At 36.1% G+C, this 12879-nt stretch overlaps 1 protein-coding gene across 2 annotated transcripts in view; it reads left to right on the plus strand.

The window, feature by feature from the left end:
* The window catches only part of LOC150107501 (guanine nucleotide-exchange factor SEC12), a 100052-nt gene that overhangs the window by 18220 nt on the left and 68953 nt on the right, over positions 1 to 12879 (plus strand). Inside the window, exons 2-3 of one of the 2 annotated variants that reach the window (XM_090391348.1) lie at positions 2629 to 2836; positions 8970 to 9304. In XM_090391348.1, coding sequence (XP_090247474.1) covers positions 2629 to 2836; positions 8970 to 9304 — 543 coding nt within the window. The remainder of the gene's footprint in view (positions 1 to 2628; positions 2837 to 8969; positions 9305 to 12879) is intronic. The other variant, XM_090391349.1, reaches the window with a different exon arrangement.

Here is a 12879-nt window from a genome sequence, read left to right on the forward strand (position 1 = left end):
ACACATTGAAGCAAGGAAATGGAATTTATGCAGTTTAAGAAAAATTATCTGAGGCAGCATGTAATGGAATGTACCAGGGGGTTTGAGAGTGCTTGATCTAGTAATTGCTTCAGAGAATGTTTTTATAACCAATATGACCACATTGCCACCAATTGGTGAGAGTGATCATATAGTCTTGACCTGGGAGGTTGATAAATGTGTGGAATTTTCAGTGTGGAATTACAGGGCTGGTAAATATGACAGACATAGATTGCTTGGATGATGTTGGTAGTGCATGGAAAGTGGTAAAAGCATATTTGAGGAAAGTAATAGCAAACTGTATACCTAGAGTCAGGAGAATGAATCAAGTGGAAGTTAAATGGATGAATACCATCATTAAGCAGATACTACAAAAAGAAAAAAGAAAACTTCTGGAGGGAATTCAAGGAGAAAGGTGACCAACAGGTACAATGATCATTACAAAGCACTGGCCAGAAGGGTAACCAGTGTAGTAAAAAAGGCAAAAGCAGAGTATGAAAGGAAGGTTAGCAATGCAGACCAAAGATAATCCCAAAGAGTTCTTTCAGTATGTTATAAGTAAAAGGAAGAATGTGTATGGCAAAATGATTTTAATGAATGCTAATGGTATGGAGGTAATTGAATCTGGTGAAATAGTAGAATTACTAAGTGAACACTTTTCAAGAGTATATCATCCACTTGGAGAAATTGCAGTAACAAGAGAGGCAAAATCTTATATGGGAACTGAGGTAAATGAACTGGCAGTGCATAAACCTAATCTTGACTGTTGTGTGCAGATCTGGTCACCTGGGTTTTTTGGGGGATGAGGAGGTAGCGGAGAGGATCCAGAGGTGAGTAACCAAGATGGTAGCTTTCTTAATACAGCTGTATTTACCTTGATGTAAATACAGCTATTGGATTAGATGGTACACTAGCTTGAGTTTTATTTTATGCTAGGGAATTGGCAGTGCCTTTGACCACACTGTTTAAGTCTCTGCTCTGGATTAGTCCCAAGGGAGTGGGAAGAGGGGAAAATAGTTCCATTGCTTAGAGGAGGCTCCAAGACTGATGTAGCAAATTCTAACCAATCAGCATATCAGGAGTCATAATCAAGGTGCTGGAGAAGTTGTTCAAGAGCAAAATGCAGGAATGGATAGACATAAAAGGGATGCTATATGGGTACAACATGGTTTTGTGAAGAGTTAGTCATGCCTGAATAACTTGTTCACATTTTATAATAGGCTGGGCAAAAGGTGAATGGATGTCATTTTATTATAGCAGAATGTAAGTCTGTGCATTTTGGAATGAAGAAATTACCAGTTGTGTAATTTCCATGGTATTTTCTCCAGAAATTACTGTACTCTAGGGATTTGGAGGTGGGGGGGTGTTAATCAATAGGGAGTTAAGTTTATAGCAGATATTGCAAAAGTGGCTAAAGCAGCTCTTCAGATTACTTGGTTGCTGAAGAATATCTTGATGAGTAGAGACAAGCAGGTTATTATATCTCTTTATAGTTCCTTGATAAAACTTGACTGTTGTGTGCAAATATGGTCACCTGGGGTTTCTTGGGGATGAGGAGGTGGAGAGGATCCAAAGGTGAGTGACCAAGATGGTAGTAGGTCTATGGGATGAACCTTAGAACAGGTAAAAGATTTGTGGGTTACAGAAATTGACAGAAAAGGGATGATATGATTGAGAAAGAAATTACTGAAGGGTTTCTACAGATTAATACACAGCAAATTTTTGAGAACAGGTCTGGTGGTGAAAGAACTAGGGTGTGTCAGGACTCATTTTTTGCTTGACAAGTGGAATGAGTTGCCAGAGTCTGTTGTGGGGGACCATGACTGTGAATGAATTCAAAGCGAAGTATGATGAAAGATATTGTGTAAATGTTGGATAGTGCTTGGCATGATGTTTAATGCTTCACTCAATGAGTACGAGGACTCCAACGGTGAAGCTCATAATAATAATGCACACACACATACATACTTTTAATGAGTGATATGACATCAGTAACATTGAGTTGTACATGTGATATGACATTAGTAAATTTCATTGTACTTGAACTGCAAACTTATAATGGTGCCACATGCAATTTAAGCGCACTGAAATTTCAATCAAACTTTTTTTTCTTCCCACCCATGTTATTTTTATGCATATAACTGATTCATAAGAAAACAGTACCAAGACGACTTATAATTTTTAAAGCTAAAGAACAGTACTTATAGTAAATCACTATTTTGCATATACGTTCAATATAAAATGTATAAGAAAATAAAACATTTTGAATGAGAGGATGAATAATATTGGTTAACCTCTCACTCTTTCAGGTTGCAACATAATGCATTTTGAAAGAGGGAAGTGCAAATTTATCAAAATTTAATATAGAAAATATGGAATCTGTCATTCTTAACTATTAAATTTCATTAGCACGGTGACAGATAAATAAGTTGTACATAATCAAATAATATCTGAAACCTGTGCAGTAATATTTTATAAGACTGAAAACATTTTATCTGACATTTCTCTGTTTTATATATATATTTTTTTTCTATTAAAATTATAACAGTATGATGACTTATGATTGTTTTCAAATATGTCTTTTTTTTTTGCTCCTCCCCCTTTTAATAGGAAATATATGAACTTATCAACAATGGATCTACATGCCGAGCAGAATCTGTTACACATTATGAGACAGGCAGGCAAGCCATAATGAATTCAACTGTTTTTCATAATGGAAAGCATTTTGTTCTTGCAGCAGGTATGGAGGGTACATGCCAGATTTATCAAATGAAATATAGACTTTTTAATCAAAATGATGATGAAGCAAACCAAAGAGGTAAGTGTAATATAGCTGCTTTTTTTTTTTCAGTAGTAGTTGTAGTAGCAAAGTTTGTAATGAGGAAAATATCTGAATCCATGTAACTTAGGAAATTATAAAACATTTTCAGCCCAATAATTTTCTGGGAGGAGTCTCTCAAAAATCAATGATAGTTTCTAGATGATAAAATTATTATTATAATTAAATTTGAAAAATAAAATTCAGTTTCACAATTGCAGTGAGTTACAAGATGATTGACCATACTGAGACCACACCTAGATTGTAAAATGCAATCTGGCTCTAGCTGACAAAAACAAATCAAATTTAAAACTAAAGTGACAAAGATGAAAAGCAGAAACTGCTGTCTACACTGTGATTTTATGCTAGTAGCTGCAGCACAATTAATAAATTACAGATCCATTAATTTCACATAATTACTAATTTGCATGAAATTTATATTTAAAACACCTGAATAAAACTCTTGACCAAAGATTAGAGACTGCAGATATGAGAGTCATGAGAAGGATTAGGTGTGAACAGATAGCATCAATGGCAATATCATATTAAAAACAAGGATATTAGGAAAGAACTTGACATTGTCAGCATGCAGGAATGTGTTAGCAGAGCTAATCTCAGGTGGTATGGTCACTTAAATAGAATGGGAGAGGAAAGATTAGCAAAACAAGTGCTCGTTGCCAGTTTGGCAGGAGAAAGACACAGAAGAAGACCAAGATATAGGTGGATTGATACAGTAAAAAGTGCCTTAGAAGATAGAAATATAAGATCTGATAATGTTTGAGTCTTGACACGTAACAGATTGATTTGGAGGAAAATTGTAGAGAGGAAGTTAGTAATGATGTAAATTTTTCGTGTAGTACTATCATATCCTGTACACCCCTTGAGGGTGCATGTCAGGAATTTGATGATTTGTATTTAAAAAAATTATTTAATTAAGCATTTATTAGTATAAATCATAATTATCATCATTTGAGACCTCCAGGGAGTCACGGATTCATGAAGGGAGGTTATACTTCACTCAAACCAGCTGTCACACCTTCCCTAAAACATGCTAGATTCACACTAAATGCACTCACTGTTTCTAATAAACTATTCCACTTGTCCACAGCTCTGCAAGAGAAAAATCTATCTCTTACCTCTTTCTTAACTGCAAACAAACTTAATTTCCATGGATGCCTCCCATGATCTCCCCCCCCCCCCCACCTTCCATATAACAAAAAATTCCATCAGACGATATCCTGTAATACTCATTCTGAAGTTTACAGACCTTTATCATATCATCCTTCCTTCCTTCTCATATTAAAAAGAGTCCTACGTAAGTGCAATCTGTCCTCATAATCTAAATTACATAATGCTAATATAATCTTTAACTCTTCTTTACACCTTTTCCACAGCTTCTTTATTCCCTTGAAACTCAGGAGACCAAATCTGCATACAGTAGTCCAGGTTCAATTTTATCAAGGCCTTGTAAAGAGGCAAAATGATTTCCTTACCTTATGTGTCAAGATTCACTTCAACATTACAATCATCCTCCGAGGCATATTTCTACAATATTTGCTAACTGATCTTTGAACTTTAAATTCCTATCCACCATAATGCCAGGATCCATGGAATCATCAGTTTCTTGTAGCATAACCCTGCTAATACAATATGCCAATGGAAATCTCATCATGACAAAGTGCATAACCTTACATTTGCTAACATTCAACTGATAGCCATTTTGATTACAAATTTCCAGCCAGTTCAATCATTCTGTAAATGCTAGATATCAGTAGCATCCCTGATTGCCCTGCCTATGTTTGTATCATCGGCAAACAATATCACGACTCCTGTTAGACCCTTTCTAATGTCATTAACGTATAGATTGAACAACATTGTCCCCAAGACTGAACAACAATGGTCCAAGTGGTGTACCCTGAAGTACACTACTGTTCACTTACATTTGAGAGATTCATACCCACCATATACCAATTTTTGATATGTCTGTCAACCAGCCATTGATCCAAGTCAAGAGTCATCATCATCAAATTCCTGACATGTACCCCTCAAGGGGTATGCAGGATATGAATAGTACTACATGAAAAATTTATGTCATTACTAACTTCCTATCTACAATTTTCCTCCAAATCAGTCTGTTACTTGTCAAGACTCCAACATTATCAGATCTTATATTTCTATCATCTAAGGCACTTTGTACCGTATCAATCCGCCTATATCTTGGTCTTCCTCTGGGTCGTTTTCCTGCCAACCTGGCAGAGAACACTTGTTTTGCTAATCTTTCCTCGCCCATTCTGTTTAAGTGACCATACCACCTGAGATTCGCTCTGCTAATGCATTCCTGGATGCTGACAATGTCAAGTTCTTTCCTAATATCCTCGTTTTTAATATGATATTGCCATTGATGCCATCTGTTCACGCCTCTGATCTTTCTCAGGACTCTCATATCTGCAGTCTCTAGTCTTTGGTCAAGTGTTTTACTTCTGACCCAGCTCTCAGATCCATAAGTTAAAACTGGTTTGAACACTATCTTGTATACAGTTTACTAATTTAGTGTTCCGACTAATTTCTCTCTTATTCCATATGAATTTATTCATTTGACTGCTTACCATCTTCACTAAAAATCGTGCCTAAGTAGCTGAAATGTTTTACTTGTTCCACAGGTTTCCCATTCAAAACGCAGTTGACATTTTCAACAATTCTACCTATTTTCATTGTCTTTGTCTTTTTAATGCTGACCTTCATACCATATCTATTACAACAGTTATTCAATTTAGTCAGGGAATCTTGCAAAGTTGTAGCGCATTTATTTAGAAGTATGACATCGTCCGCATAAAGCAAAGAGCTGACATTAACATTTCCAATTCTGATATCATGTTTAATACCACTTTCCTTCATAATCTGATCCATATAGATAATGAATAACAGAGGGGATAATGTACATCCTTGTCTCACACCAGATTTAACATTAAACCATCTTCCTGTACTTCCTTCAATTCTAACTGCTGACTTACAACTCAAATAAAGACTAAGTATTGCTTGATATAATGCCCCATTGACACCATTTAACTGTAGCGTATTGAATAGCTTCTCTCTTGGCACCTTGTCATATGCCTTTTCCAGATCAACAAAACTTAAATACAGATCTTTGTTATATTCCCATGCTTTCTCAACTATTTGTCTTAAAGTGAAGATCTGATCCTGACAGCCTCTGTTGACCTGCTCAAACTATCATCAAACTATTCCTCCTTCTACCTTAGTAGAATCTTCTGTGGGGCCATAGGCACAAATAAGTCTCATTGTCCAATTCCCCATTCTGATATTTGCCCACATCACACTCTACTTGAGACTGCCATTCAAGAAGATTAGCCTCTTATTTTGTGTTGAATACTATGGCTATTTCCTTCTTTTCCTTGATTGTCATTTCCTGAGTATAACATTTTGTATTTATTGCTCAGAAAGATCTCGCCAGTTTTTGTCTTTTTGGTTTCAGTCACCCCTATTACGTCAATCTGGTACTTATCTAATTCTTCAGCTAGCTCCATTTCTGTGCCATTCAGGCTTCTTATGTTGACAGTACCAATTTTTACCCCTGGGGATGTTGAGTTGGGGGTGTGTTTTAGGATTTGTTCCAGTAGCTGACTTTTCGCTGTTCGCCCTGGTTCCCTGGCGAAAACAACGGGGTGCCTTATTTAACCGGGCGACATCCCAGCTGGCATGAAATTTTGTCATGTTGTACCATCATTTTCTATATTGGTTTAAGCCAATAAGAATACACTTTGGTCTGCTAAATCCTAAATTGCCATCCAATCCTCATTCGTTCAGTATCCAGGTAGATACCCAACAGGGTGCACCACAAGAAGGTGAGGATTGGACATTAAGTCAGAAGCCCTGGTCGGTTCTCCGCATTCCTTTAAAGGCTATGTGGAGGTCTCCTCTCAGTTATACAGCATTGACTCTTAAGCATCCCCCCCCCTCCCCCAAGTCAAGAGTCAAGAGTTTATATTCCAAAAACTATATTCTCCAGTTTATGTAACAGTCTTTCATGTGGTATCTTATCAAATACCTTAGTAAAGTCCAGCATCATCATAGTGTATCCATGCCCTTTATCCAACTCAGCCATAACATTGTTATAAAATATGAGCAAATTGCTGAAACATGCTGCTCATTTTAGAGTATAACTTGTTTGTCTACTTACTTCTGTATGCAGGTTCTTACTAACTTGAAAATCTTCACATCAAAGATACTGATGAGTTGGTAATTAGATACATCCATTTTTGCATCACCCTTGTACAATGGAACTATGATACATTATTTCCATTCCTGTGGGCTCAAGTTATAGAAACATTTGAAAGGTCTATGCAATTCAGCTTTAGTAAATATGCTGATATTCCTTCTGTCCCTATTGACAATTTCTTATCCAAGTTATGCAATAGCTCTTCAACCTCATTTTCCTGCACCTCTAATGAGGCCACTGGCTTAAGTGGCCAAACTAGTAGGTTTATTAAATAATTATTATGACCTATAAACCTAGCATTAGTTATATTTTTATTACATTAGAGTAGTAATTAATCAAGGTGATGTGTAAAACTCAGGATGATTTAAATAAGCTTTTATTTAAATGATTTAAATAAGATTTAAATCATTTTAAAAAAATGATTTAAATAAGATTTAAATAAGTGAGTATGGGCAAAAGATAATGGGTGTCGGTTTAATATGGAGAAATGTAAAATCATGCATTTCTGGATAAATTGATTTCAAGCTGTGTACTGCATTGTTGGAAATGGAATGGATTGCCATTGGAATGTTGGGTGTGCAAGCAGTGTAAATGAATTCAAGAATAAGTATGATAGCTGGTGTGTGTAGTATGTGGCCTCCTTCGATGAGTGTCCCTGATTCCTTGGGGGGGGGGGGAGCTCATTTAGACACTCATTCTATACCTATCATATCTCTACTTGAACTCATTTACCAAAGAAATTTCACATCTAATGTGAGATTTCTTTCCACAAACTATCGCATGCTATAAGAAGAATTTGGATCTCACATGCATCCTAACGACATCTCTTGAGGTCATTCAGGAATGACCTCAAGTCCATATTCATAACTTCCTCTATCCATAACTGCAAAATCACACTTGTGTCTGTACTATAAGATCCCTTACTAACTTGTATATTTCTACTATATCCCCTCTCCATTAATTTTTTAAACTTTGATGACCACATTTTGTCTAATTGTCTTCATATGCATAATTCCATAGGCCAGTCATTATCTTGTTTATTTGCTTGCAGAATCTTTATAGCTGTCCCTTCCCACTTCCCCATCTCCTCAGAACTCAGACAAATCATATCTGCATGCAGTAATTCAGATGTGGTGTTCTCAAAGCCTTGTTAATTGGGAGAATAACGTCTTTATTCCTATTGGTTAGTGTTCTTTTTAACTGCTATTATCCAAGGTGATGACTTAACCACTCTCTATCCTCACTGACTGCTTACAACAAGTTTAATGTAGTACTCTGCTTCTAATGTTCTCTGTCCAGAATGCATAACTTTATGCTTAGCAACATTGAAACCGATAATGATATTCATAATCATTTGCCCATATACTCATGTTAACATACTTGTTGATGTTTGAGGGATGTTTCACAGCTGCTGCTGAGTTCAAAAACAGCACAATATACCAGTCCTGATTTGCCATAACATTGGTAACAAATATATTTGTTTTCTAAGTTGGATATCTACAGCTCTTCCTGTCTTACATAGTAAGCCAGGTCACAAGTACAATATACTTCATATGCTTCTGGATGTGATAAAGGATAGTTTGTCTTTAGATGCATGGATGAGTGTTCCTGGTTTTGATAAATGCACTCCTATTAGTGGTAGCTGTATTTTAGTCAAATTTATTTTTGAATGGATTAAATAAACAACTTGAAGTAGGAGATTTTCTGATAGCTCATCGTTTCATCACTTTTCAATGGTAAGCAATGCCACACAATTTTTTTTTAAATTATTGTATTGTTTAGTCAAATAATTTGATTTATCTACATAATTTATTTACCTATCTTAACAGTCAGTTTTATATAATTACACAATTCTGATAAAACTTGATTGTATTTAATTTTATGTATTCTTTTAATCAGTAGATGGTCAAGAAACTAATCCCCAGTCTGATGCACAGCTTCGGAAAAGAACAATTCCAACACCCAAAAATGCAGAATCCTCTGATATAAAAACTTCTGACAGTGATAAAAGTACAAATATACAAAACTCTGTTACAGCTCAGCAAAATTTCAAACATTCAGACAGTAATGGTAATTCCCTTTCTACACGAGTGGGATTTAATATTATGCCTGTTCAAACTTTTCAGACAGACTTCAGTGAGAAAGATGATCCGTTTCAAAAATTGGTTCGTTATTCACAGTATTTAAATATGCTGGTGACAGCAGGCGCTGATGGCTGTATACGTATTTGGAATGTGAGTTTTTTTTCTTCATGCAGAGCATAGCTTCATTTTATTTAATATATGCAAAATATTTTACATACATGTGCAAACCCACCACCACACACACACACACACACACACACACACACACACACATAAAGACTGTTTTAAAAAAATTGCTACTACTGGTGATGATTATGCTTCCAAAATATTGACGTATAAATGTTTTCATGAATTTTAAAAATGTATCAATATATATGCCTTTTTTTTTAAGCAGTGACAAACTTGGTAAACAGTTAACAGTATTCATGCAAATTTTTTTCTTTCAGACAAACTTCAGAAATAACTGGAGTAAAACAACCTTTACAATTTTATAAACCTTTACTTTAACCAGCCTTAAGATGTTTACACATCAAATATAGATGTGAAGTGTCCGTTGAAATTGAAATAACATTTCAATGGTATCATTTGGATACTAATGAAATGATATTGATAAGAAGCATAAAGTGATATATTTCATCCATATATGGCCATTTTAGGGGTGCTTAAGGGTCAATGCTGTATAACTGAGAGGAGACCTCCATATAGCCTTTAAAGGAATGCGGAGAACTGACCAGGGCTGCTTCTGACCTAATGTCCAGTCCTCACCTTCTTGTGGTGCAACCTGTTGGGTATCTACCTGGATATTGAACGAACGAGGATGGGCTGGCAATTTGGGATTTAGCCGACCAAATTGTATTCCTATTGGTTAAACCAAAATACAAAATGATGGTACAACATGACAAAATTTCATGCTGGCTGGGGCGTCGCCCGGTTAAACAAGGCACCCCGTTGTTTTCGCCAGGGAACCAGAGCGAACAGCGAAAAGTCAGCTACTGGAACAAATCTGAAAATGCACCCCAACTCAACATCACCAGAGTTAAAGATTGGTACTATCAACATAAGAAGCCTGAATAGCAAAGAAATGGAGCTAGCTGAGGAATTAGATAAGTACCAGATTGACGTAATAGGGGTGACTGAAACAAAAAAGACAAAAACTGGCGAGATCTTTCTGAGCAATAAATACAAAATGTTATACTCAGGAAATGACACTCAAGGAAAAGAAGGAAATAGCCATAGTATTCAACACAAAATACGAGGCTAATCTTCTTGAATGGCAGTCTCAAGTAGAGAGTGATGTGGGCAAATATCAGAATGGGGAATTGGACAATGAGACTTATTTGTGCCTATGGCCCCACAGAAGGTTCTACTAAGGTAGAAGTGGAGGAATAGTATGCTTTAGAAAAAGCAATGATACAATGAAAAAGGAAAAGTTGGTCCTTGTTGGGGATCTAAATAGCAGAGTAGGAAATGATTGTCAGACATACAAAAATATTTTGGGAAAATTTGGACAAAAGAGCAAAGCTAATAATAATGGCAAATACCTTTTGGATTTCTGCTCAGCACATGGACTGGTTATTACTAACACCATGTTCCAACATAAAAATGTGCACAAATTCACATGGAGAGAAGAGTCAAGTAATACGAAAAGTCTCATTAGGACTATGTTATTGTTGATAGTGATGTTTTCTCCCTGCTGCAGGATACCAGAGTATACAGAGAATTTGAAATTGGAAGTGATCACTATTTAGTCTTGAGCAGGATAAAATTGAATTTCATATTGAAAAGAATGACATGTAATAAAGTTTTAAAGCAAATAAAAGTTGAGCAGCTCTCCGATGTGCACTGTAGACTAAAATACACAAAGATTATTGAAGGAAAAATGAGAAAGTTTGAGAACAGGAACCAACCCTTTGAGATTCAGTGGCAAGCCTTGACGAAAACCCTGATTGGTTCAGCTAGAGAGGCATGTGGTGAAGTTGTCTGCACGGATAGAAAAATTAGAACTCCATGCTGGATACAGGAAGTTAAAGAGGCAGCGAAGGAAAAGAAGAAAGCATATCAAAAGTTCCTGGCAAATAAGTCAGCTTGTGCTCTTAGAGAATACAGAGACAAATGTAAGAAAACTAAACAGTGTGTAAAACTAGCTAAACAAAAGTCATGGGAGGACTTTGGCAAGAACATAGAAAATAAATATCAAGAAGGTGGCAAAATATTCTGGAGGTTGTTGAAGAAGCTTAGGAATGGAGGAAAGAGATATGGTGGTATAAACGTCTTACAGTGGCTGCACTGCATAGTTCCGAAGGAATGGACACAGTGACGAATTCCTGATGATTGGAGTAGAGCTCTAATAGAACCCATATATAAAAAGGGAAATAAAACTGAATGTGAGAATTACAGAGGTATTTCCCTACTGAGTGTTCCTGGCCAGATCTATGCAAGTATACTTGAGAAACGGTTGAGAAGAATTGTGGAAGAAAAGCTTGGTGAAGAACAAGCTGGATTCAGGCCAAATAGAGCCTGTCAGGACCAGATCTTCACTTTACGACAAATAGTTGAGAAAGCATGGGAATATAACAAAGATCTGTATTTAAATTTTGTCGATTTGGAAAAGGATATGGCAAGGTGCCAAGAGAGAAGCTATTCAATACGCTGCAGTTATATGGTGTCAATGGGGCATTATATCAAGCAATACTAAGTCTTTATTTGAGTTGTAAATCAGCAGTTAGAATTGAAGGAAGTACAGGAAGATGGTTTAATGTTAAATCTGGTGTGAGTCAAAGATGTACATTATCCCCTCTGTAATTCATTACCTATATGGATCACATTATGAAGGAAAGTGGTATTAAACATGATATGAGAATTGGAAATGTTAATGTCAGCTCTTTGCTTTATGCGGACGATGTTATACTTCTAAATAAATCCGCTACAAGTTTGCAAGATTCCCTGACTAAATTGAATAACTGTTGTAATAGATGTGGTATGAAGGTCAGCATTAAAAAGACAAAGACAGTGAAAATAGGTAGAATTGTTGAAAATGTCAACTGCGTTTTGAATGGGAAACCTGTGGAACAAGTAAAACATTTCAGCTACTTAGGCACGGTTTTTACTGAAGATGGTAAATTAAATATGGAAATAGACAACAGAATCAACAAAGCTGGTATGGTAGGCAGTCAACTGAATAAATTCATATGGAATAAGAGAGAAATTAGTCGGAACACTAAATTACCTGTATACAAGACAGTATTCAAACCAGTTTTAACTTATGGATCTGAGAGCTGGGTCAGAAGTAAAACACTAGACCAAAGACTAGAGACCGCAGATATGAGAGTTCTGAGAAAGATTAGTGGCGTGAACAGATGGCATCGATGTCAATATCACATTAAAAACGAGAATATTAGGAAAGAACTTGACATTGTCAACATCCAGGAATACGTTAGCAGAGCTAATCTCAGGTGGTATGGTCACTTAAACAGAAATATGCAAGGAAAGATTAGCAAAAGAAATGTTCTCTGCCAAGCTGGCAGGAAAACGACCCAGAGAAGACTAAGATATAGGTGGATTGATATGGTACAAAGTGCCTTAGACGATAGAAATATAAAATCTGGTAATGTTGGAGTCTTGACAAGTAACAGACTGATTTGAAGGAAGATTGTAGATAAGAAGTTAGTAATGATGTAAATTTTTGATGTAGTACTATCATATCCTGTACACTCCCTTGAGGGTAC

The sequence above is a fragment of the Typopeltis vanoorti genome, chromosome 4 (genome assembly GCF_054136105.1).
Source record: "Typopeltis vanoorti isolate ZY-2024b chromosome 4, IOZ_Tvanoo_1.0, whole genome shotgun sequence".
Lineage (NCBI taxonomy): Eukaryota > Metazoa > Arthropoda > Arachnida > Uropygi > Thelyphonidae > Typopeltis > Typopeltis vanoorti.